This window comes from Octopus bimaculoides, chromosome 19 (assembly GCF_001194135.2).
Source record: "Octopus bimaculoides isolate UCB-OBI-ISO-001 chromosome 19, ASM119413v2, whole genome shotgun sequence".
Classification (NCBI taxonomy): domain Eukaryota; kingdom Metazoa; phylum Mollusca; class Cephalopoda; order Octopoda; family Octopodidae; genus Octopus; species Octopus bimaculoides.
In genome coordinates, this window is record NC_068999.1 from 5,035,023 (window position 1) to 5,060,868 (window position 25,846).

Genomic DNA, 25,846 nt, shown 5'->3' on the forward strand with positions numbered 1-25,846 from the left:
ATATATATATATATATATATATATAAGGGTAAGTATATTAAAAGGAGTCCGTGAGAAAATTCATTTAAATGAAAGGGGGTCCTTGGTAGTGAAAAGGTTGCGAACCAATGTTGTAGACAATGGGCACTTATCTACAATTAGGGGGTCTTGGAAGAATCGGAGTTAGGTAATTATATCTATAATTCTTTTTACACTAAAAGACAGAAAACAAATTAAAAAGTATTTTCTCGAGATTTTGTCGGAAAAAAACGGAAACCAAATAAGAAGCCAAAATAATTCTTTTTCCTATTGTCCGTCTCCATATTACCGGTGTTGCACGAAATATTACCTTGTTTATAATCATTCCAGCCAGCTGTCTCCTGTTGGTTAATGGGTATTGTGTCAAAGCTTGTGAAAGAAGTGACTATTTTGGAGCATTCGATCTACAGAAATATGCTTTGTTCTAACTGGTAATTAACCACTTTAGTTATTATATTTTATTTATTACTTTTATTTCCATATGCCAGGTCCCACCAAACTCTCATGTACATTCACACACACGCACACCTCTATATTTTATCATTTCTGTAAGTTCTGCTCTTCAGACAGAACTACTTTGTGGAGCGAATACATCTCTTGTCTATTTATTTTGTAAAACGATACACACAAACATGCATACATATATATATTTGTAGTCGGTTTATACGGTTCCATTATGTAAGTAGACAGTTTAAATGTCCGTGTCACGGGGTCAATGCTTACACGTGTTGCCCAGCGTACTTTCTGGCAGGCTTTCACTAAATTACCGATTTTTCATGTAAATATACTTAACCATCTCATTTTCTTTATTTGCATTGTGTATGTATGTATGTATATATATATATATATATATATATATATATATATATATATATATATATATATATATATATATATATATATATATATATATGAACCCGGAATAGTCGTTCATTACAGCATGGTTAGAAGAAAGCACACAAAGTTCAAAGTATGAATTTGTTTTATTAAAAACAACGAGTCCAACAAAATGCATTTTGTTTCGTCCGAAGACTAATTAAACACACACAAGACGCTACTGAATTGCCAGTAACCATCCCGGACTTAATTACAACGAGAGCTTTTAAACTTTCCATAGCAGACAATACATTACTTGTTAAAACAACAGTGAATGTAATAGTATGTGTCTCTGTGTGTTTGTCTTTTAAATGACTAACGTGACTCAACAATTGACAAGTTCTTTTGTTGGTGTTGTAGTCTGGTTTGGCGATATTCTGGCAGAGGTGTTGGTGGAATGGCGTGGTAGTTGCTGTAGTATGGTCGTGATATTATAGTGTACATGGTGTGGTGATGTGCTGTTCTGTAGAAAAGTTGTAGTATGGTGAAAGGTGCTGTTGTGTGGCAGCGTTATGGTATGGGTTGGTGTTTAGTAGTGATGTTGCATTGTGTAATGTGTTCTCGTGTGGTAGGGTTTGCAGTAGTAGTGGCCAACATTATGCTAATTAACCTACCCGTTGCAGCTATGTTGTAGTTTGTCGTTAATTTAAATGCTGCTTCGTCATAAACTCATTTCATAAGCCGTGGAATGAGAAGTGGACATCACGTATCTTACGAGAGGTCAGTGAACTGTGTAACGTGTCTGGGCGATCTCCTTTGTTTTTATGTGAACAAAGAAAGTAGTAAGACGTATTAACATCTGTTTAAAGTTTCCCAAAAAAGGGATTTAAAAATATTGATTAATCCTTTTGATACTAAACTGCCCAAAGCACTTCTTTGTTCTACAATACAAAATTCATATACAAGCAGTATATTTTGGAAGCAATATCGTAACAAAAGGGTTAACTTCAATACAATATATCTTAAATTTTCTAACACGTATTATGCACAAGTGTTTATTAATTTATTATCATTATCATTATCATTATCATTATGTAAAGCAGTGAGCTGGCTGAATCATTACTGTGCTGGACAAATTCCTATGCAGCATTTCTTCCAGCTTTAAGTTCTGTGTTCAAATGCCACCGGGGTTAACTTTGCCCTTATCCTGTCAAGATTGGTAAAACAAAGTACCAGTTAAATACCAGGGTCAGTTTCGTTGACTGCCCATTCTTTCAAACCTTTGTACCTACAGTAGAACATGTTGTTGTTGTTGTTACCTTCTCCCTTATATTTTGTTGCTCTGTTGACAGCTAACTGAAGGATTTGATATCCGTGTTGGGAAAGCTAATTACCAAAAGTCTGTGACACAATCTCTACACCACAGCTGCCATCGTTACTTCCAAGACAACAGAACAATGCCAGCCAATGAAAAATATCTGGAATCTTCGGTCGATGTTCCTCCATGCCCAGTGATTAAATCCCTCAATGATTTGAGGGATTATCGGTAAATCCTTCCTCTTTCTGATTAATTTGTGTCATTACTTTAGTTGTTGTTATTTAGCCCCAGGTCACTCCTGATCCAGTTGGTAGCTGTGATCAAAGGCATTGCAACCATGACCTCTCCCTAACACATTCTCACGCTCTTTCTCTCTCTCCCTCACTCATTCCCTTTCTCTCTCTCTCTCTCTCTCTCTCCTCTAGAATAATCACCTTAAACAATGGCCTGAGAGCTTTGCTGATCTCCGATCTTCGAGACACCGATGAATACACGGAGATCTCCTTTACCAGCGACACTGAGGAATCAGATGGTGATTCTCTGCCCGATGACGTACAATCGGACCCCGACGAATGTGAAAGTGATGGCACCCCACGCAACAAACGTTGCAACATCGGCAACAAGAAGAAGGTAAACCGAGCCCCTTCCCTCGTCACCCCAGACACACCCCAACTACACTCTGTTACAAGAAATTTTGCTGTAAACATTTCTGCTGTAGAAAAATTCACTGTAAGAAATTTCATTTTAAATGGTCTCATCACCTTTTTTTAATGTTTGTGTCGAATAAAGATTTGTCTGTTTAATGCTGTTATTAAACCTTTTATTATTATTATTATTATTATTTTGCAGCGTGGAAGCTTTTTATAAGCCATTTAAGAAACACACAAAAACCGTTTAGATTCACTTCAACATTTAAATTAAATTAAAATTTAAATGTGGAAGTGAATCAAACAGTTTTTGTGCGTTTCTTAAATGGCTTATAAACACCATCCACGCTGCAATTGGTTTCATTCCATCACACGATCTGAGATCAGGTTGCTTGCTATGCAAATACATCTCCGTAATATTATTATTTTATTTCTAAAAAAAATGCTTTATCGTTGTCCATTTGATGAAATTTCCAGACTTGCTATTTACCTTCTACTCTATTCCCATTTCTGTGTATGTGTAGGTATTGTGTTTGGGGACTTTTGTAAGGAGCCCTGTCTCTTGTCTTCTGTGTGTGAAAGGGAGAGTGGAAGCATTAGTTTGTTTCTTACCCCTTTCTACACACACACACACACACACAGTCATGCATATTTTGTTGTTGTTTTTTGTAGGCTGCTGCTGCTCTGTGTGTGGGTGTTGGGGGAATGTCAGACCCTCCAGATATTCAAGGATTGTCACACTTCCTGGAGCACAGTGAGTTCTCTTTTCCATATTTCCTTCTCTAATGTTTAGCAAATGTTTGAGGTAAACACCCAAGGCTGTTTACCATCGTCTGTTCTTGTTGTTTAACCCCTAAACTTTATATGTGATCCACAATGACTAAATAAGATAGGTGACACTCACGAGCCCTTTTTAAACCTTTAGCATTTAATCCAGCCATATTGGCCCCAAATATTCTACCTATTTTATGCTCAAAATTGGCAAACTGCGTCCTGCTTCAATATCAGCTTTGGCATTGTTCCTACAGCTGGGTGCTCTTCCTGATGCCAACCACTTTACTCTGTGTACCAGGGGCTTTTCTTTTTTCTTTTTTTTCTTGTTCCGCAGACACTAGTGAGGTTACCTATGCAGATGGCACCGTTTACCTCATTTCATACTCTAAAATGTGCATTTATTACTCTATATTTTTTTTTAGTGGTGTTCATGGGAAGTAAGAAATATCCAAAAGAAAATGAATTTGATGATTTCCTTGCACGTCATGGTGGATACTCAAATGCTTGGACAGATTATGAAGCCGTATGTAGATTTGTTATTGTTTTGTTTTTTATATTTTTATATATTTTAATATGGCTATTTTGGGGCCTCATACTATTTTGATCTTCTTGAAACACTGTCAGCACACTATTTTATGCATCAACACAGCCTACAAACTATTAATTATTTATCAACATTGTACATGCAATGGCCCAGTGGTGAGGGCAGCAGACTTGCAGTCATAGGACCACAGTTTCAATTCCCAGACTGGGCATTGTGAGTGTTTACTGAGCGAAAACACCTTAAGTTCCACGAGGCTCCGGCAGGGGTGGTGGTGAACCCTGCTGTACTCTTCCACCACAACTTTCTCTCATTCTTTCTTCCTCTTTCTGTTGTACCTGTAATTCAAAGGACCAGCCTTGTCACGCTGAATCTCCCTGAGAACTACGTTAAGGGTACACGTGTCTGTGGAGTGCTCAGCCACTTGCACGTTATTAAATGAGATGCGACATCACTGGTGCCAAGCTTTTCCTTTCCCCTTGGATAACACTGGTGGCATGGAGAAGGGAGGCCAGTATGCAAGGGGCAACTGCTGGTCTTCCATAAACAACCTTACCCGGACTTGTGCCTCGGAGGGAAACTTTCTTGGTGCAATCCCATGGTCAGTCATGATTGAAGGGGGTCATACACACATGCTTATTTTATACATTAACACTTCATATACACCATCAGTTAATATATTGACATTCTACACACTGTTAATTTCTATAGTAACAATACCCCTACATACTATTAACCCTGTCTACACCTTAATTTATACATTGGCAATATCTACATACTATTAATTTATGCTAATTAGCAATGGCTACACATGGTCATTAATATTTCAACTCTGTCTTATTAGACAACGAGTTGGCAGAATCATTAATTAGCATGCCAGGCAAAATGCTGAGTGGCATTTCATGTTTTTGCATTCTGAGTTCAAATGCCACTGAGGTCAACTTTGTCATTCATCCTTTTGGGGTCAATAAAATAAGAACCAGTTGAAAGCTGGGTGGGGTCACTATAACTAACTTTCCCCCCTCCCGATAAATTTCGGCTGTAGAACGGAATATTTTAACTCTGTCTCTACACTCAATTTTTCATCACTGTCTCTAGTTTGTTAATTAATATTTTTTTTTTTTAATTAAACTTCATTTCACAGACGGTTTTTTACTTCAACGTCCAACGGAAGTTCTTTGAGAAGGCTTTGGATATGTTTGCTCAGTTCTTCATCTCGCCCCTTATGCGGGAGGATAGCATCAATAGGGAGATTAAAGCTGTCGACAGTGGTAAGTGCTGCCCCCTTTTTGGATTTGCGGGGTTTGCAGGGTCGTTGGTGATGTTTATGCTGTCTGGGTTGGGCTCTAGTGTGGTCACTGGGAAACTGATCATAGATAGGACTTGGGTTAAAACTGAGATATTGGTCATAATTGGATAGTTGGGACTTTGGTTATAGTTGAGACATTGGTCATAATTAGATTATTGATCATAGCTGTGACATTGCAAGGGAATTGGGCATAGTTGGGACAATGGCCATAGGACAGTGGTCAGTGTGGGAATTTTTGTCATAACTGGGAAGTCGGTCACAATACAACCCCAGAGACAAGACCATGCTCTAGCTTGGCCAGAATCTTTGATTTCAATCTATTGCTGAAGAATATGGTGTATGTAATGCATATAGAACCAAGACTTGTATGGAATAGATATTATTATATGTCCAAAGTGACCAATAATGTTGTCCACTACATCACGTATCCATCTGTTGGGTTCTCTAACATTTTCTTTGCTCTGATTCCTACAGAATTTGAAGAAGGACGTCCTGACGATGATAATCGGTCTGCTCGTTTATTGGCCAATCTCTGTAGAACCGGTCACCCAATTGGGAATTTTATTGAAGGTAAGTAAAATCTCAAATATGGCTCTGGTCAGTTTATTATTATTATTATCATTAGACACAGGCATGGCTGTGTGTTTAAGAAGTTCAATTCCCAGCCACGTGGTTTTGAGTTCAATCTCACTGTGTGATACCTTGAGCAAGTGTTTGAGCTGACCGGAACTTTGTGAATAGATTTGCTCAAAGGAAACTGAAAGAAGCCTGTTGTATTTCTATGTGTGTATGTTTGTGTTTGTGCACCTTTTTCTTGACATTGCTTGTCAATTGTAAACGAGTGCCACTGTCACACAGGTGGCGTTCTTTTTTCTGAATCTTGTATGGAAAAATGTCCAGTCTCAGGGAAATATAATGTTGCTTGGAAGCAAGTGAAGGTTTGGTGACTGGAAGAGCATCTGGCCATCGAAAATTTGCCTCAGCAACGTCTGTGTAACTCATGCAAGCATGGAAAAGGGGTTGTTAAAGCTGCTTTTATTATTATTATTATTATTATTATTATTATTATTGAGCTGGCAGAATCGTTTGCGTGTCAGGCAAAAAAAGCTTGGCAGCATTTCGTCCATCCTTACGTTCTGAGTTCAAATTCCGCTGGGATTGCCTTTTCCTTTAACCCTCTCAGGGTTTTTAAAATAAGTACCAGCTGGATACTGGGGTCAATATTATTATTATTAGTAGTAGTAGTAGTAGTAGTAGTCGTACTAGTAGTAAGTAAGTAATGGGCACAAGGCCTGAGATTTCAGTGGGTTGGGTAGTCGATTACATTGACCCCAGCTGTTGACTTCTACCTATTTTATCAACCCTGAAAAGATGAAGGGCAAAGTCACCCTCAGCAGCATTTGAACTCGAAATGCAAAGCCACAAGAAATGCTTAGCAACATTTTGTTTGGCATGCTAACGGTTCTGCCAGTTCACCAGTTTCGTAATAATTCACAGGAATATTAGAAACTAACCCCAGTTGTTTGATTTTAGGGAATCTGACGTCTCTTCGCACTGATCCCAATAAAAGTAACATTAATGTATACAGTCGACTGAAGGAGTTTCACAAGAAGATGTATTCGGCCCATTTTATGACCCTTGCTGTCCAATCAAAAGGTAAGTAAACCACTTCTATACGTGTGTGTGTGGCTATGTCAGTTGTTATTGTTTTTACAACCAAATGATTCTGGTTTCAAACCCTCTCCGTTTCTCCTGGGGCAAGTATCTTTTAATTTAACCTCAGATTGCACAAAGCTTTGGCCAAGTATCTCTACTCTTGCTTTGTGTTGCACAATACTTTGAGCAAGTACTTTTTCTCTAGCCATACCTTGGGCAAGTATCTCTACTCTAGAGTTGGGTTAACCAACACCTTTTGAATAGAGTTTCGAAGAAAACTGTGTGCAAGCTGATCTGGTGAAAGATATGCACATTGTTAAACCAATAAACTGGTGCATTGAATGAAACACTGTGCTGTTTGTTCCATCCGAGTTGCACAGATACTCCCTTTATCACTAATGCTATTGGAAATTCCTTAAACCAATGATTGAGCTGTTGGAAACCAATAACCCATGCTGCTGAAAAGAATATACAAGAAATAATGTATTCAATGCCTGTACAATGTCACATGTTCTTTGGTGAAGGGATTAGATTATCAGATCAACCCCCACTTGCTTCCCAGTATTTGATTGGCACTTATATTATAGAACTCCAGGAAGATAAAGGATAAACTGATTCTGGCAGGATTTGAACTCAGTATGTACAGGAATATAAGTAAATTATTTGAATGGCTCTGAATAAACTGCAAGAACTTAAGGAAACCAAACTGATGCTAGTATATACACAGCTCCCTCAGATTGTTACTTGTTCCATTCCATGGTTCCATGGCTCACCTCTTGTGCTCATGATGCTTCAGTGGAAGCCTCTGTGAAGGAATCTTCTTCACCTCGAAGGACAAGAACTGGTATCAGCATGGGATCAAAGAACTAGCAGAAAGATGGCTTCAGACTGTGCAACACGATGGCCTCTGCTTTGAATGCTTTTTGTTGTAACTTGATGAATAAAACAAATAAGTTGCCAAAATATTGCAAAACTTTTGATTTTGAATTAAGTCGACTGATGTCATCTTTGTGTCTCTAATTCTTGTTCTTCATTAAGTTTCTCTTGTACATTCTTTGATTTTCAGAAACCCTCGATGTTCTCGATGAATGGGTCAGAGAAATATTCTCCAATGTTCCAAATAAGTAAGGAATTTACCATTATTGTTATTTTTTCTTTCAAAATAATTCTATTGATTTGAGCAGACTGGAGTGAGGTGTGGGTGTCATAACCTTTTAAGGACCTTCTGCACCACTGATTAATTAAGACTAATGATTGACGTGTATAATTTGGACTGATTTGTGTGTCTATTATATTGTATCATCATCATCATCATCATCACCATCGACATGGATTGGACAAGTCTTGCTTTTTGTGGTCTTCTTCATTTTCCACATATGGCAATGGAGAATTGAACTCAGAACACAATGGATCGCAACTTAACTAAATGTACCGCATGGTGTTAAGTCTACTAATTTTGTGAACCATAATATTTAATATTAATATTACTAATACCTCACATTGACATAAATGATTTTGATTTTTGGGAAAACTTACAGCCAAAAGTTGTGCAAGTTTTACTCTAAAGAGTCATTCCAGCATCAAAAAAGATGGGAACAAAGACAATAATATAAGTTTCAGCTAGAAATGGTGACAATGAGTTGTGGATGTGTTTTATAAAGGACTTCTGTGAATATTCTATTGAGGAAATGTTTCCTTTTGTTTTTTTCAGCAATGAAGCTAAACCAACATTTTCACATGAACCAGTAAGTTTGCTTTTCAAGGAGTTTACAAAGTTTATTTTTGTTGTTCTGAACTCTTGACTGATACAACTATGTTGTCCGATGTTTACCCTGCTGTCAGTATATTAACCCTTTAGCATTTAAACCTGCCATGCCTGGCCTAGTTATTCTTGCCGTTTTATGTTCAAACTGGCCAGATCTTGCCTCTCACACCTACCCTACAATATCATTCTAAAAATAATCACATCATTGAAATCTGAAAGCTGTGAGATAATATATGCCAAATATGCATTGCAATGGATAGAGTAATCAAGATGCCATAGGGTTAACCGTGCTGTCTGTGTGTTAAGCCTGATTTAGATATTCACATTTAAATCTGCCAGAATGTATTTCAAATGGATACGTCACTATTTGCATTCTCGCTGCCTACGTGCACCTCTTGAATTATTCCCAGTTATCTCCCTTTTAGTTTTAGGACTGGGGACAGACAGACAGACTTATACAGACATATATTGTCAATTGTTTAGATCGTTTGTCTCATCTAATTTAGTTTTATCTAAAACTGATTTCTTTTCTCCTATTTTCAGTGTCCTTTTGATACAACAGAATTCTCCAAGTTCTACCATGGTAAACTTGTCACGTTTTATGTTTATTTATTTATATTTCCTCTTGCTGTTTAGACCCAATCTCGCCCTGGCTGTGAACACACCTATGATCAAAACATTTCCAGCCATGACGATTCCATCTACGGTTTTCTTAAGCACTCTGAATCAGATCTTACATTATGTCCGTGTAGTCTTACACATTCATTTACACAGACACAGACAACACACATGCATACATACACATACACAGGACAGCTTACACATACAGATAACACTTCCCCCCGCTCTCTCTCTGTGCCAGTGTCGTCAATAAAATATTTTATGTCTGTCTGTGTGTCATTTCAGTTGTGTCAGTGAAAGACACCCACAAAGTCTCGTTGAACTGGGCTCTGACCCCTCTTAATAAACATTATGAGTGAGTATATATACAATTCCTTCTTCTCTGTCTGCCTGTCTGTAACATCAGTCGTGGTTTATTGTTGTACATATAAACTTACCTACATGTTTAAGTGTGTGTATGTATGAATGTGTGTGTGTATGCACACATGCAGAGTGTGGTGAATAAAGTTGTCTAAATTACGCAAAAATAAAAATAACACTGACATCTCATTTTAACAGATATATTTACCAAAATTACATAAAAATATCTTGAAATACTAAAGAGTAAATTTATTCAATAAAATCACCATTGGCTTCAAATTTTTCACCTGTCCCCATTTGTCTCTTTGATCTGCTCCACCCTTTACTCCATGTTATTCCACTCACTTCCAACCTCTCCATTTACAGGTCCAAGCCTTTAGATTATCTCTCTACGCTGTTCTTACACGAAGGTGCTGGAAGTATTCTTTCTTATTTGAAGAAACGGTAAGTCTGGTTATCTTATTATTAATTTTTTTTTTCTTTGGGGCTGGGATTCATGAGAATCTAAAAAAAAAGAAAAAACAGTCCAATGTTACATGGAGTATTTTCTGCTTTTGTGTTTTGTATAGTCTTGTTGCTATGGTTACTTTTCATTAAATCTGAAATTGAAGACAAAATAAGTGTGTGTGTGTAAGCATGTGGCCTAGTGGTTAAGGTGTTGGGTTCATGACCCCAAGGTCATGGTTTCAATTTCTGAACTGGGTTTGACACATTATGTCCTTGGGCAATGCACATGACTTCACATTGCTACAGCTGATAGTGAGGACCAAACCAGCACTACTAGTGCATCCCCTTATCCTTTTATCCCTCTCATCTTGGATGTTTCTTCAACTGTAAGAGGACCAAAACCACATCTCTTTCTATTTGTGACTGGACATCCACCTTAAGCAGTTTGTAAGTTAATTTGTTTTCCGTTTTTGATATTTGAAATTACTAAGGTAAACCCAGTGTTTATTGTTTGTCTTTGTAGGATGTGGGCCCTGCACATTGAAGGGGGAAACGCTACCAGTGGGTTTGAGTTCAATTCTGTCTGGTCCTGTTTCTATATTGACATTATTCTCACAGATTCTGGAGTCAATCACATTTACGAGGTGAGTGATACCATTACAACCACAATTATTACTGCTGTTGCTACTACTACTACTACTACTATCATATCTACCACTATTACTATGACCAGTTCTATAGTAGTAGAGTTGTTAGTCTTTCATTAGCTATAAGTCGGCCCTCATTTGTGTGAACATATAATCAAGGGCACTCTAATCACGACCATCTCATACTTGGACCACATTGTCCAGTTTTTTTTTTTATGTGCCTTTCGTCAATGTGCTGGGCTATTGTCCACTAGGTTGTAAGTTAAACCTTACTACAGGGACTGTATTGTGTTCTTGTGGACCAGGTGATGACCCCCATCCCTGCCCACCTGGCCATTGTATTGCACCTCTTTGTTTAAGGCCTCTATCTTTGCTTGACTCAGTCTGCTAGACTGATAATAGGGTCGTACCTGAAGCCACCATTATTATACTTTCCGGATGGGTTCTGAAGCATGACTAATATAGATATATATTGCCTGAGGTGGTGAGCTGGCAGAAGTGTTAACATGGTGGGCGAAATGCTTAGCAGCATTTTGTCCATCTTTACATTCTGAGTTCAAATTCCACTGGGGCCACCTTTGTCTTTCATCCCTTTCAGAAGTTAATAAAATAAGTACCAGTTGAATGCTGGGGTCAATGTCATTGACCAATGTCATCACCCAAAACTGCTGGCCTTGTGCCAAAATTTGGAATCAATATTTATATTGTCTGTTACACCTAACCATTTTATGGAAGTGGTTATTGTTGCAGTGAAAATGGTGCACCCTTTCCCATGTGACAAAGTGGTATGATCCAGCCACTATAAGGTGCAGAATCCTGCCACAACATAATAGTAGCGATAAGAATATTACAATGCTGACGATAACTTACAAATGGACAAGGATTCACATTATAACAGTTATATAATATATATATATATATATATATATATATGTATGAATGTATAAACATATTTCTTTGTGTGTGTAACAGGTCCTAACTGTGGTGTTCCAATACCTGGAAATGGTGAAGAACAAAGGACCACTGAAATATATTTATGATGAAGAAAAAGCTATTCAAGACATGAAGTTTCGCTGGCAGGAAAAGGTAAACTGAACGACTGTTGTTGTCTGGTGATGGATGGGGTATCTACAGATGAAGGGTATGTGAGAGAAAGAGAAGGTATGTGAAAGTGTAATGAGCAATGAGTGGTGTATGATGGTGCACATGTGGGTGTGTAATGGGGTGTATTGGTACAAAATGCTGATGCATAATTGCAGAGTGTCCATGGGTAATTGTACAGTGTGACTGTCAAGTGGCTGTTACACTGCGACGGTGCTGTAAAAATATGCTGTGATGACACAGTGTGACTGTATTGAGTGACTTTTCTTTCTCCGGACCCTGAATTAAGGTGCATCAACCCAGTTAGTGAATGTTGTTATGTTTAAGGTTTCTAATCTCACCAGAGACTGTTTCTCGTATTTCAGGGTTCCTCAGTTGACTACGTGGAGCGACTGAGTGAGAATATGCAGGTGTACAACAAGGAGCACTATTTGACCGGAGACTGTCTTCTCTTTCAGTATAATGAAGAGGTAAGTTGATGATGATGATATAGTTTAGCCCCAGGTCTGTCCTGATACAAAAGGCTTATTATCAAAGACTTTCCAACCATGACTATCTCCTCTTTTGTTATTCAGGTAGACTGTATTATCCAGTGTCTCCTTGCTTGTTTGTGTTGTCATTATGTAACCCCAAGTCAGTCAGAATCCAACTGACTTAAATTCACAACATACCATATACAAATATTATTTTCATATTCGCAATATTAGAAATCTTTTTTTTTTTTTGGAAACCTTCAAATAAAGGACGAATCTAATTCAACCTTTTTACATACACTCACACATATATATATATAATTTTTTTTTTGTGTGTGCAGCTCATTAAATCCTGTTTAGATCAACTGAGTCCTGCCAAAACCAATGTCATCTTATTGACCAAAAAAGACTCCAACCTTTGCACCAAAGATGAGAAATGGTATGGCACTAAATATTATGATACAGGTAATTATTAGTTGATTCCTAGATGTCATTGTGTAACCTTGGTTCCGTTTTGTATAGCAGAGATAACTCTACCCCTAGGGAGGTTGCCAGTCCATCTCAGTAAGAGACCGATAGTGTTGAGTGGTTGGTACATCGAGTGGAAGTGAGTGGCCAAGTAAAGGCTGGAGACGGATTTCCAAGTGGAAATTGATGTGGGTGGTTGAGTGGAGTTTGATGATGGAGTAAGCCAAATGACCAAATGGTCAGTGAGGGAGTGGAAGTGAAATTTGGTAGGATGGGTGGTCAGTTAGAGAGGGGCACCAAATAGAGTTGGGTGGTAGAGTCTAAATGATTGCTGATGTAGTCCAAGTGAAAGATTGTAGGGTGGGTGGTCACTACAGTATTTGGTGGTCTGTTTACAATAAAGGCTGAAAAATTGTCTTGAATACATTTAAATGACACATTTATCAATTGATTGTTCTGTATATCTTGACAACAGTTTTATAGTTTCAAACATCGACTAAATTTGGAGAATTTCTTGTATTTCCAGATTTTGACCCGGAATGGTTAGCAAAATGGCAGAGTAAGTAAATTTACTTTCAGACGATCTTTTTTTTATTATTGTATTTTGCCTTTCTTGTATGTTGTTTGTCATGGTGTTTTTGGTTCTAGAATGGTATGATAGAACCAAGGAATCAGAGAATTTAAGAATCAGAATAGAATGACGGAATATTTGTATGTTAAGAGCTTTGCTTACCAACTACACGGTCCTGGGTTCAGTCCCATTCCATGGTAACATGTCTTCTACTACAGCCTTGGCGTAACCAAAGCCCTGTGAGTGGATTCGGTAGCTGGAAACTGTAAGAAGCTTATTGTGTATATACAGATCATCATCATCATCATCGTTTAACGTCTGTTTTCCATGCTAGCATGGGTTGGACGATTTGACTAAGGACTGGCAAGCCAGAAGGCTGCACCAGGCTCCAACCTGATCTGGCAGAGTTTCTACAGCTGGATGCCCTTCCTAACGCCAACCACTCCGAGAGTGTAGTGGGTGCTTTTACATGCCACCGGCACGGGAGCCAGTCCAGCAGTACTGGCAACGACGTCGCTCGAATGATTTTCTAATGTGCCACCAGCACAAGTGCTAGAAGGCAACTCTGGAAATGATTACACTCAAATGGTGCTATTTACGGGTCACTAGCATGGAAGCCAGGCAGCTGCTCTGGAAAATGTGCAACATTATTCGTGTGGCAAGTTTTCTACAGCTGGATGCCCTCCCTGCCGCCAACCCCACCTGTTGCCAATATGTGAAGGCGCATGGCTCAGTGGTTAGAGCGTCGAACTTACGACCGTGAGGTTGTGAGTTCGAATCCCGGACCGGTCTGCATGTTGTGTTCTTGAGCAAGACCTTTTACTGGTACTAAGCTGTATTGGCCCCTTCTGCCTTTCCCTTGGATAACATCAGTGGCATGAAGAGGGGAGGTTGGTATGCATGGGCGACTACTGGTCTTTCATAAACAACCTTGCCTGGACTTGTGCCTCTAAGTGCAATCCCATGGTCAGTCATGATCGAAGGGGGTCTCCGATATATATATATATATATATGATGATGATGAAGTAAAGAGTTGTATATTTTGTCGTTAATGTCTCCTTTTATTTTTTATTCCCAGACTTGCAATTGAACCCAGAACTGTATCTACCAGAACCCAACAAGTACCTCGGTAACTATATCACTCTTATGCAATCCGTTTCTTCTTTCTTTACAATTGTTAGAGTGACAGTTTTACTTTGTCTGCTAGTGACGGCCATACTGGAGCAATATGGCCATACTGTGAATTTGGGAAACAGAAACTGTAAGAAGCCTGTTGTATATGTGTGTTTGTCTTATCTTGACATTTGTTAACTGCAAATACTCACCATACAAACAAATGTATTTCTTTCATGAAAACATGTCCAGCCATTGAGCTGTTCGTTGTTCAAAGTATAAGGTGGAAATATTTTCTTGCTTGGGAACAAATGAGGCTTGGTGACTGGAAGAGCACCTAGCTGTAAATTTTATCTGACCTATGCCAGGAGATGCTAAAATGATAATGATGATGTATTGATTTGGCATGATCTTTTGAGCATCTGAAGAATTACTGTGCAATATTTATTTTGAGGTCAGCTGGCAGAATCCTTAAGATGCTGGACAAAATGATTAGCAGCAGTCCATCCATCTTTATGCTCTGAGTTCAAATTCCATTGAGGTCAACTCTGCCTTTCATCCTTTCAGGGTTGATAAAATAAATTGACCCCAGTTGAACACTGGGGTCAATTCAATCAGCTTCATCCTTCCCCAAATTTCAGGCTTTGTGCCTATAAGTAGAAAGGGTTCTTATCAAAGAATAAATGGTTTGTGTGTGTGCATTGGTGTTCTTCGTTTTGTACCTTCTCCCTCTCTTTGTCTTTCTTCAACAGCAAAGGACTTTTCTTTGAAAGACGTCCCACCAGAACAGAAAGATAAGGTAGGGAGATGCAGCTTTTAATTAATCTTTTTTTTTCGTTGTATCATCATAATCATCTTCTACCATCCCTTTGTCAATGTGGATTCGATAGGTCTTCTGTACATAATCTCTCCCCCAAAGATCTAAACGGTCTAACAGGGAATCCATTGAGCAGTGAGTCTCTCTCTTCCACACTGACACCTCTCATTCCAACTCTAACCACCACTCTATCCTCAACACACCATTCACCCCATCCACCCACATATATATATAATCTGTTGTTGCCTTCATTATTTATTCCAGAGTCCATTTTTGATCATGGAGAATGAGAAATGTAAATTATGGTTCAAGAAAGACACCAAGTTTAATATCCCAAAAGGTGAGCAACAAATTCTCCCTCTCTTCTTCCTATTCTCACATCCATAACTCTTTGAATTCCATTCTCTCTCTTCCCTCCTTCTATACTTTCCTGCCTCTCCTTCTTTCTATATCTCTGCCTACTCCCCATTACTCTCTCTCTCTCTCTCTGTTTACCTCTCCCTAAATTCCCCCCATTTATTCTCTTCTAACTCTCTTTCTCTCCCTCAATTATTCACTGTCACACACACAGCCACAGTCCACTAGGTCCATCACGTGTATCCACAATATGCAATAGTTCACAAATGACTGTATGTATTGCTCTGTAACCTCCGTCCTATTCATGTACTCCTAGGTGTACTGTGGCACCTACAAGTTGGTATCAAAAAGTTCCTGAACTTACAATTAAATAAGTACCAGTTATGCACTGGGGTCGATGTAATCAACTTAATTCCCTCCCCGCAAGCTGCCCTTGTGAAATCATTATTGTTATTATCATTATTACTATATTTCTTTTCAGTCCAAACATTCTTTAAACTGATGAGTCCAGTGATTGGGGAGTCACTAGAAAGGTTTGTGAACCCTTTTTTAACCCCACTGCTCTCTCTCTCTCGTTTTTGTTATTTACATTTACAGGCTTACATGAGAATTGAACCCTGCACCAACACACACACGTCATCATAATTTCCCAGCAACCCTTGTAATTTTTATATGATAGTTGGAGCTTAAGGGACACTGCTTAAGGTCCATGCAAACTCTCCCTGACTAGTTATGTTGTTATTGTCACTGTTTAACCCTTGGTCAACTTGGATCAAGCTAACCTATAACCAAAAGTGTTCCATCTATGGCCATCCTGTTTATTTATATCTATGTGTGCAGTATCTAATATGCGTTTTTTTTTTAAGAGTGTAGATTGTGATTTGAATGATGCTTGACTGCTGTTTCTAGCTGCTTTAAGTAACCACAAAAAAGCTCTCCTGTGGCTCACTAAAAATGGAGGTTCATCAGTCAAATGATAATTAAACAACTACCATACTCAGTATATTACTGGTACTTAGAATGAGTGCTAAACAGTTTCTTCTCACCACTGCCAGTCAATATAATAAATATTTATGAGAACTTTACTTAGACTTTCCTACCTTGCCAGTACTCCCCCCCCCACGGATTTTGCACCCTTCTAAGTACACCCCACCACATCTTTATTACTATGGTAACCAAGATACGAAATCTCTTTGTTTTTCTTCTTTCAGTTCCATCCTCTTTGAACTGTTCATTGATGTTCTCCTGCAGAAGTTGGCAGAACCAACCTACCATGCCATTGAAGCTGATCTCAGGTACATAGAAATGTCTACCCGTTTCTCACCTCACCTCACCTGACTTCAAGATACCCCCCCCCCTTCCTTTCTTCATCTCACCTTTGGTAATTTGAAGCAACTCCCTTCTCATCTCACATTCATTGTCTCGGAAGCCACCTTACTACTATCTACCCTGATATGAAGCTTCAGATAGAATGTACCCTGCTGTATTATTAGGTAGTGTCTACTCATCTGATACCCAGGGTAGAATATACCCTGCCATAACTAGACTTGGATGTCTTCTGTTGTTTCACTGGACGGAATGTACCCTGCCTTGAGTTTGTACTGAGTGCACCCTGAAGTACCTTGCTGCTGTTTCTGGGGACAGATTTTGTTCTGCTGTGCCCTGAGGTCCCTATTATGATAAAGGGTCAACTGTGAATTAAAGTAAGTGTACTCTAATAACACCCTACAATACAAGCTACATTTATCCTGCTGCTGCTGTTGCTATGGGTACACCACTATGACTTTAGGTACATGTACCCACCACAGGGTATCTAATATAACCAGGGCTATATGTGGATATGTAACCTTTGTTCAAAGCTTGGGTACACGTGGACCTCCTTTACTCATTGTCTCCCTTCTTACCGAAGTCCCTCACTCATTCTACTCCTCTTCAAATCGAACCCCCTTTTTCTCTGTCTCATTCACTGCTCCTTTCTTCTTACTCCCCCTCTCTCATTGATAGTCTTTCATAACTTTTCCTCTCTCACACTCTCCCCATCACTTTCTCTCATTTACAATCTCTTTTTATTTCTCACTCTCTCCACGTCTCTCTTACTCCCATTACTCTCTCCCACCCTCTATCTGCATATCTCTCTCTCTATCTCACACAGCTACTCCCTCACAGACAAGAAAACTGGATTGGTAATCTTAGTGAAAGGATTCAATGACAAAATACCTGTAAGTATTTTTCACCTGATTAAATATATATCTTATGCTATGCTTAATTAATTCTTGTTGGTTGATACAGGTGAGATGATGGATGAGACTAACTTGGTGTGGGGGGAGGGATGCTTTACTAATTGTTAGCAACTGTTAAAAGGAAGGGAGATAATTTCATGGCTATGTGGTAAGTAGCTTGGTTACCAACCACATGGTTCCGGGTTCAGTCCCACTACAACACTCAATAAAATGTCATTTTCAATTAGATTCCACGTCATCATCATTATCATTTGTTCATTATTGTTGTTGTTAATATAATGTATTTTTGTGTTTTATATTTAGATATTTTATATTATATTGTTTTGTGTTTGTCCAGGAATTATTCCAAACCATTGTCGATGAATTGGCAAACTTTGAATTTAGCGATGAACTTTTTGAAGTCTGTAAATCACAGCTGCAGAAGGATTACTATAATTCTATGATTAGACCATATAACGCTGCTTGGTAAGTCATCACTCACTGTGATTAAACCGTTTAAGTACTTGGTAAGTCAACACCATCACTCATTCATTAACAAATTAGCTTTCCACAGTCTTTCTTAATTAGACAAAAAACTAATAATTAACTTGCCATGGTCTTAATTATCTGTTGAAAGTGTCATAGTGTTAATTATGTCCGTGACTAACCCTAAATTAGCAACTGACACCTCCCGCAAATAAATTCATCATGTGCTCCATCAAGTTCTGAATTCAAATTCTGTCAAGGTCAACTTTACCATACATCCTTTTGGAGGTCAATAAGATAAGTACCAGTTAAGCACTGGGTCAATGTGATCAACTTATGCTCTCTCCTCTTGATGCTTTCTGATATTGCTCCCAAGGACCCAACAATAATTGGAACTATCTTCACCTTTTTTATAGCCAGGCTATTTCGTACTTAAGAGAGTTGTATCTATCTATCTATCTATCTATCTTTTGCCTTCCTTCTTGACTATTCATGGGTCAAAGGGCATGCAACATTAACTATATAGCATATTATTGTTATTGTTGTTGTTGTTATTATTATTATTATTTCTGCAGTGGCCTTATGTTGGCTGTTATCATGGACAAGTTCTATTCTCTCCCAAATAAATACTGTGAACTGCCTAAATTGAAGCCAGATATGTTAAGAAATTGGTACCAACAGTTCCGGTGCCAGATATACTGTGAGGGTTTTGTCATCGGCAATATGACTACAGAGGTTAGTATCATTGTTTTTCACTTATTGTTGTGTATCTCCTGGTCATCTGTCTTGGGGTGGACTTAAGGTACAGGTGGCACCCTGTTGTCTTCACCATGATGACAAACAATCCTAAAACTGGACAACCTCAGTTTTAACCATTGCATGGAATTTGTTGTATTAAAATGCTACAGCTTGCTTCAGTGACCCCTGTTATAATTACACCATGTATTATAGGGGTTGGGATGGGGTTAGACTTAGTCTGTTATTTTATTGGCAGGAGCATCATAGCATCAGAAAGACTGCTTCTTAGTATTTGTTTTGACGATTTATGCTCTGAGTTCAATTCTCATTGAGGTCAACTTTGCATTCATCCATTTTGAGGGGTCAATGAAAGTACTAAACTAAGGCAGTGGATTTGCAAAACTATTAGCATGTCAGACTAGTTGCCATGTTGTATATGTTCAAACCCTTCCATGGTAGATTTAACCTGTTGTCTTTTTTTAATACCATCAACATTTTCGGTATGTTTAGTAGATTCCATTCTGTTGCAAATATTCCAGTTTAAGGGTGTTTTCCTCCCACCATCAACCTTAGAGGCTTTGTTACAAGTTATGGACATTGCATTCCTTCTGGCCAAAAGATTTAAACAAAAATAAGAATATAAGCTGGCCTTTGGCTACTTTTAACAGAATCAGCTATTTCTAGAATTTTAAGTCTGTTGTCCATTGTTACTGAGATCCTCCATTCCTTCTACCTGTCTTGGAGACATGGAAAACGGTTAAGTATGCCGCTTTTTATCTTCTAGATGATTAGAAAGCTTAGAATATGAGAGTGTATATATGTGTTATAATATTTTATGTATACAGGCGTGTGTGCACAAATGTGTGTTTGACATGTATGTATATATATGTGTGTGTGTATACATATATATGAATATTTATTTGAGTGTGTACGTGATGAGAGAGAGAGACGTATGTATCAATGCTCTTTGCTACAGACTGTCTGACTATTTATATCTGATAAATTCCAGACCAAAACCTGGTCAAGGGTTTCTGGAAAAAGGCTTTTGCCAGTTGACTGTACATGCTAGGCTGATATAGCTTAGTACCAATGTGGTCCCAGATATTGGCATCAGTATGTAAACAGCTACAACAGAAACCACAAGATTCTCCCATTTAATTCTATAATAATGCCATTAATCCACCTGAAAGCATAAAGGACAAAGTTGTGACCGCAGTGGGATTTGAACTCTGAATACAGAGTTAGAATGAATACCACAAGGCATTTTATTTGATGCTCTAATGACTCTGCCAATTTGCCTCTATATATGTGAGTGTGCATGAAATTTTTAATTGTTGTTGTTTATTTTTCAGACTGCTAAAGGCATGATGGAATATCTCGTGGATAAGATGAATGCTAAGGCTTACATTGAAGATTGTTTTCAAGTAAGTAAGAATAACAAATATATATATCTTCATCATCATACCCACACACGGGGATTAGACTCTCTCAAATGCCCAGGAGGCTCTCTTGAGGTTGTGGATAGTATCTGTTACCTAGATGCCCAAATTAACAATGGTGGAGGTATACAGTTGCTTGATATGAATGGAATTTTCTTTTCATTTTTCAAAAGTTAGGAACAATTTTATTATAGAAAGAATTAGTTGGAACGAACACAGAATCATAGAAATTTCTATCCTGAAAAAGAAATATATGTATAAACACACGAAATCTTCCTAAAATGTATATAAAACGACTGTTTCAGCAGAAGTGTGAATAAGGAGAGGTAATTCATGAAAATGTTTGTTCCAGTTACTTCCCCTAAAAATGCATGACGGCTTGTGAGGACACAAGTTTTATGAAAGGAGAGGATGTTGTTAATTTAATTGAGCCCAGTATTTTACTGGTTCCTTATTTTATCGACACTGTGATATTTCTCTCGCTGTCTGTCTCTAATTCTCTTTTCCGTGTTCTTCCTTTCCAGAATTGTCTGCTGCAATTACCAGTTGGTCAGTTCTGTTGCCAAGTCCAGAGTTTCAACCTGGACAGCCCCCACTCTACTATACTGATGTATTACCAAGTTGATCCTGGCAGCATCTTTACCAGTTGTCTTAACGAAATGTTGGTGGTGAGTCTCAACACTTTTATAATAAAACACACAATTGATTCACGAGTTGCAGGAAGTCACACATATTAGATTAACCATAATCCCCACAGCCCAAATGTCGTTGATAAATACACCTGTCTCTTAAACAGCCGCACATAAACCCAGATCATTTTCATCTTCACTTTTCTATGCTTGCATGGGTCACATGGAATTTATTCAGGCTGATTTTCTATGGCCAGATACCATTCCCTTCATCCATTTCTCCATGGTGTCAGTCATATTTTCATTGAAGATTGAGAATGGAGGCCTTTGCTTGCAAATAATTATCACACAATGACAAGGTAAGGAAACAACACACACGCAAACATGCATATATACTCAAAGGGCTTCTTTCGGTTTCTGTCTAAGAAATCCACTCACAATTCTTTGGTTGAGGCTATAGTAGAAGATACTTGCTCGAGGTGGCAAGCTGAAGGACTGAACTTAAAACCATGATGTTGAGAGATACACTGTCACACACAAACCCAATCGTTCCATATGTCTCTTGTGAACTCAATCAAATCCCAAACACCTGTCACCCCCACATCTTCCACCCCAATCCCAATCCCATCTATTGATCAATATATGATTATTGCCTCCACTTCCTCTCATCTGTTTTGCCCTGTTTCTCTCTGCAGACTCGAATGTATGAGCCTCTCTTTGATATTCTGCGGACCAAACACCAACTGGGTTACAGTGTTTCTGTTTCTGAAGAAGTTCGCAGAGGAATTCTTGGATTCTCTATTGTCATTGAATTTCAAGCACACAAGTACAGGTAAGGCATGCTTGCCCTCAATTCTAGTATCACCCATTAATTACTGATTATATGCTGATCTTTTGTCCTATTTTATTGCAGTTTTAATAATCTTTCTATGGCATTGCAAGCATAAACTAACTGCTTACATTTCATATTCTATAATTCCACAATGATATTTTGAGAGTGGTGGCCACTTACCTTCTTGTATGGAATTTTTCAGCCCTGAACTTGTCAATAACAAAGCCTATGCTTTCATAAAGGATTTTGTTGATATGATGGTTAATTTGACAGCAGAAGAGTTCCAATCATTGGTGAGTATTTTCAGCTAGCTGCCCATGAGTCATACATACACACATACATTCCATTCTTTTAAAATATTCTTTTCTACTCTAGGCACAAGACCCCCAATTTTTAGATCAACCTCAGTACACAACTGGTACTTAATTAATCAACCTCCGAAAGGATGAAAGGCAAAGTTGACTTCGGCAGAATTTGAACTCAGAACATGAAGACAGACGAAATACTGCTAAGCATTTTGCCAGGCGTGCCAGCATTCTCTAGTATATTAAGGCTGCGAGCTGGCAGAAACATTAGCACGCCTGGCTAATTCTGCTTAGCGGTAATTCGTCTGCCGTTATGTTCTGAGTTCAAATTCTGCCGAGGTCGACTTTGCCTTTCATCCTTTCGGGGTCGATAAATTAAGTACCAGTTACGCACTGGGGTCAATGTAATCGACTGGCCCTAGAGTTCTTCCTCTGAAGATTTTTCCTGCTCTCTGCTTATCTTGTAGAGAGTTTCTCTTTTCAGTATCATACCATATTGTTAAATATTGTGTTTTCCAATGCTGAACAAGATCAAACTGCACTGTTCAATATTTTACAGAATTGTTTCAATATTCTTCAGTGTTGAAATGCAATACTTATTCAATTATTCTACCATTCCAGAAAGAAAGTTTGATCACAGCCAAAAAATGTGAAGACACGAAGCTAGCTGAGGAAGCGAGGAGATACTGGCATGAAATCTTCTACCAAATATATGTGTTTAATCGTCTGGAAAAAGAGGTGAGTCTTTGGTTTTGATTTGATATTTCAAGTGTGTGTCACTGTTCTAGGGTAGCCACCCCACCCCTATAGCTACCCAACCAAATGGTGAAGTGTAATTCTCTATTACTTGTTTCAGTCATTTGACTGCGGCCATGCTGGAGTACCGCCTTTAGTTGGGCATTAAACTGAACAATGAATCAGCTCTCCCCACCCACCTGCAAAAAACATGGTGGCGTGTGAACTTTGAACCTTGAGAAAATATTGCCAGATCCCATAATGCCTGTTTCTCATTGGCAAAGTTTGTAGCCCTTGCAGAGTTCTTTCAATATTCCATCTCTCGTCTGAAATGTTAAATTTCTCTTGACACTTGGCAAAATAATTTTACAATCTATCAATAATCATCACTTAACGTCCGTTTTCCACGCTGGTATGGGTTGGACGGTTTGACAGGGGCTGCACCAAGCTCCAATTGTCTGTTTTGGCATGGTTTCCACAGCTGGATGCTCTTCCTAACACCAACCACTTTACCAAGTGTACTGTGTGGGTTTTTATATGGGCCCCCCCCCCCTATACACCATTAACCTCTAACCCCCACCTCATATTTGTATTTACTTCAGGTCGAAGCCTTACATCGAATCACCTACACCGACTTTATCAATTATGTCAAGAAATGTTTACTCAACGAATGCAGAGTGGTCAGTCTGCAGGTAAGTTAATCTCTCATTCCCCCTCTTCTACTACACCCAACCGTTGCCATTGGTAACTGTAGGCCTTCACCAAACAAGAAACCTCTTGTTGCATCTCTTCACCCGATCTGTAAATTCTCGTTTCCATTAATTAACTTTATGAAGGTGTGCGGCCCAGTGGTTCAGGTGTTGCACTCATGATTGCAAGATCATGGTTTCAATTCCTGAACTGGATAGTACGTTGCTTTCTTGAGCAAAACACTTCATTTCACATCACTCCAGTCCACTCGGCTGTATGACACTCTGTCCAGCAGAGACAGTCAAGATCTCCGTCCCTTGTACAGCATGGAAACTGAGAAACCAGTTCTGAGTCCTAAGGTTCGACTCCATCCCACAACCACCACCACCTCCCTGCTGGTTACTGCAATTATAAAGACGACTCAATCTCTCTCTCTCTTCTAGGTTATTGGCAAGAAATCAATTAAGAAGAAGAAGAAAAAGAACAAAAAGAGTGATGCCTCATCAAGTTCGGAAAGCAACCCTGAGGCATCTGGTGACACAACAGCAATGCAAGACATTCGGTCTGCCTACACCATGTTGACTTGCAACTGTGCACCGTCTCCAACAGAAGCGAAATGTATTAAAATTACAAATATTGACGAGTTTAAGGAGACTCTCACGAAATTACCAAACCATAAAATTAAAACCTTAAATTATTAGCTTTGCTTTTTTTTTTTCCACCCCCAAACTTTTGAATTAAATTTCCAAGATTTTTATTTAAATTCAAAAACATCCACCCATACCAATAAAATTTTATAAAATAATAAAGAAAAACCGGCCCCCCCCCCCCACCATTATTTCCTGATGACTGTTACAACAGTGATGATGATGATGGAACGTTTCAGAAAATAAATGGAAATTATCTGAATTAAAATTTGTTCTTATTTTTAAAGAAATATTGATTCCATTGTTATAGAGGCACAGGCGTGACTGGGGGGGAGGGGTAGCCACAAGCAGCATTTGAGTCTGCTGTAGGCAATATGTATTTTTTGTGGGGTCTGGGAGCGGAAAACTGAAGGGCTACCCCGGGTGGCACACACACTAGCTAAGCTAGTGGTTTCAGCTAGATGGAATACAAAAAGGAGTTGTCTATTCTCCAGTACAAGCTACTCAGATGCCATCAACCAATTCAGTCACCATCGAGTACCAACCACCCAAGTGTTCTCTACTGATTGTGTCACCCTCAGGTACTAACCATAAAAATAAAAAATGTTGAAATATTTTTGGTTAGAATAAATGGAAGAGACAAGAGGAAGCATGTCTATAGTTTATATCTCCTTTATTTGTTTAATTAATTGGGTGTGGATGGGTAATATGAAATAAATCAATCACATCTATTTAAATTAAACATGAAAAAAAATTGAAATATCATCACTTACATGGAAAAATTGAAATATTATCTTTCAGTATTTTACAAGATAAAATCTTAAATTGTTAATTGACACATTATTAATTATCTTATAACAACAATACCTGGAAAAATCATGGATTACATGGGAAAATGCAAGCATGAAAAGTAATATTCTTAAGATTATAAACCAGGAAAAGTACAGGACAGGTTATTACACCGGTAAAAGTATAGGACAAGCTATTACTTCTAGTAACGAATAAGAAACTTTTTACTTAAAATATTGCAGCTAAAATTAAAATTTGAATATTAAAAATTATTTTATTATATTGGGTTGGCAACTAAGTTTCTGCCGTTTTTTTTTAAATTTAATTTTTTTTAAAAGGTTTAATTAATCAATAATGAATTCACCCTTGTTGTTTACAACTTATTCCCAACGTTCAACAAGATTTTGAATACCTCGTTGGTAGAAATCACCCGATTTCGACTCGAAAAAATGATCCAACCAGGCTCTCAATTCTGCATCAGTATTGAAAGAAACTCCGCGCATAGCATTTGAAAGAGG

General features: G+C 38.3%; 1 protein-coding gene and 1 long non-coding RNA gene across 9 annotated transcripts in view; one reads left to right on the forward strand and one right to left on the reverse strand.

The window, feature by feature from the left end:
* Positions 1–24,807, forward strand: part of LOC106869430 (nardilysin) — a 27,256-nt gene extending 2,449 nt beyond the window's left edge. For 2 of the 8 annotated variants that reach the window (XM_052974755.1, XM_052974754.1), the window contains 33 exons: positions 349–449; positions 2,187–2,380; positions 2,578–2,881; positions 3,472–3,553; positions 3,996–4,096; positions 5,259–5,385; positions 5,898–5,993; positions 6,957–7,079; positions 8,146–8,203; positions 8,791–8,824; positions 9,388–9,427; positions 9,751–9,820; positions 10,192–10,269; positions 10,796–10,916; positions 11,892–12,005; positions 12,386–12,490; positions 12,835–12,958; positions 13,488–13,520; positions 14,611–14,661; positions 15,398–15,444; positions 15,727–15,802; positions 16,301–16,352; positions 17,031–17,114; positions 17,972–18,038; positions 18,397–18,524; positions 19,100–19,259; positions 20,615–20,686; positions 21,226–21,369; positions 22,026–22,162; positions 22,365–22,455; positions 23,089–23,205; positions 23,805–23,894; positions 24,336–24,807. In XM_052974755.1, the coding sequence (XP_052830715.1) occupies positions 2,292–2,380; positions 2,578–2,881; positions 3,472–3,553; positions 3,996–4,096; positions 5,259–5,385; positions 5,898–5,993; positions 6,957–7,079; positions 8,146–8,203; positions 8,791–8,824; positions 9,388–9,427; positions 9,751–9,820; positions 10,192–10,269; positions 10,796–10,916; positions 11,892–12,005; positions 12,386–12,490; positions 12,835–12,958; positions 13,488–13,520; positions 14,611–14,661; positions 15,398–15,444; positions 15,727–15,802; positions 16,301–16,352; positions 17,031–17,114; positions 17,972–18,038; positions 18,397–18,524; positions 19,100–19,259; positions 20,615–20,686; positions 21,226–21,369; positions 22,026–22,162; positions 22,365–22,455; positions 23,089–23,205; positions 23,805–23,894; positions 24,336–24,593 (3,273 nt within the window). In that variant the 5' untranslated portion in view covers positions 349–449; positions 2,187–2,291 and the 3' untranslated portion in view covers positions 24,594–24,807. Of the gene's footprint in view, positions 1–348; positions 450–575; positions 797–1,589; positions 1,615–2,186; positions 2,381–2,577; positions 2,882–3,471; positions 3,554–3,995; positions 4,097–5,258; positions 5,386–5,897; positions 5,994–6,956; positions 7,080–8,145; positions 8,204–8,790; positions 8,825–9,387; positions 9,428–9,750; positions 9,821–10,191; positions 10,270–10,795; positions 10,917–11,891; positions 12,006–12,385; positions 12,491–12,834; positions 12,959–13,487; positions 13,521–14,610; positions 14,662–15,397; positions 15,445–15,726; positions 15,803–16,300; positions 16,353–17,030; positions 17,115–17,971; positions 18,039–18,396; positions 18,525–19,099; positions 19,260–20,614; positions 20,687–21,225; positions 21,370–22,025; positions 22,163–22,364; positions 22,456–23,088; positions 23,206–23,804; positions 23,895–24,335 lie in introns of those variants that run through there. The other 6 variants (XM_052974758.1, XM_052974756.1, XM_052974759.1 and 3 more) reach the window with 5 other exon arrangements.
* LOC128250072 (uncharacterized) overlaps positions 10,012–25,846 on the reverse strand; it is a 21,598-nt gene continuing 5,763 nt past the window's right edge. Inside the window, exon 2 of the long non-coding RNA XR_008266188.1 lies at positions 10,012–10,329. This is a non-coding gene — a long non-coding RNA (uncharacterized LOC128250072). The remainder of the gene's footprint in view (positions 10,330–25,846) is intronic.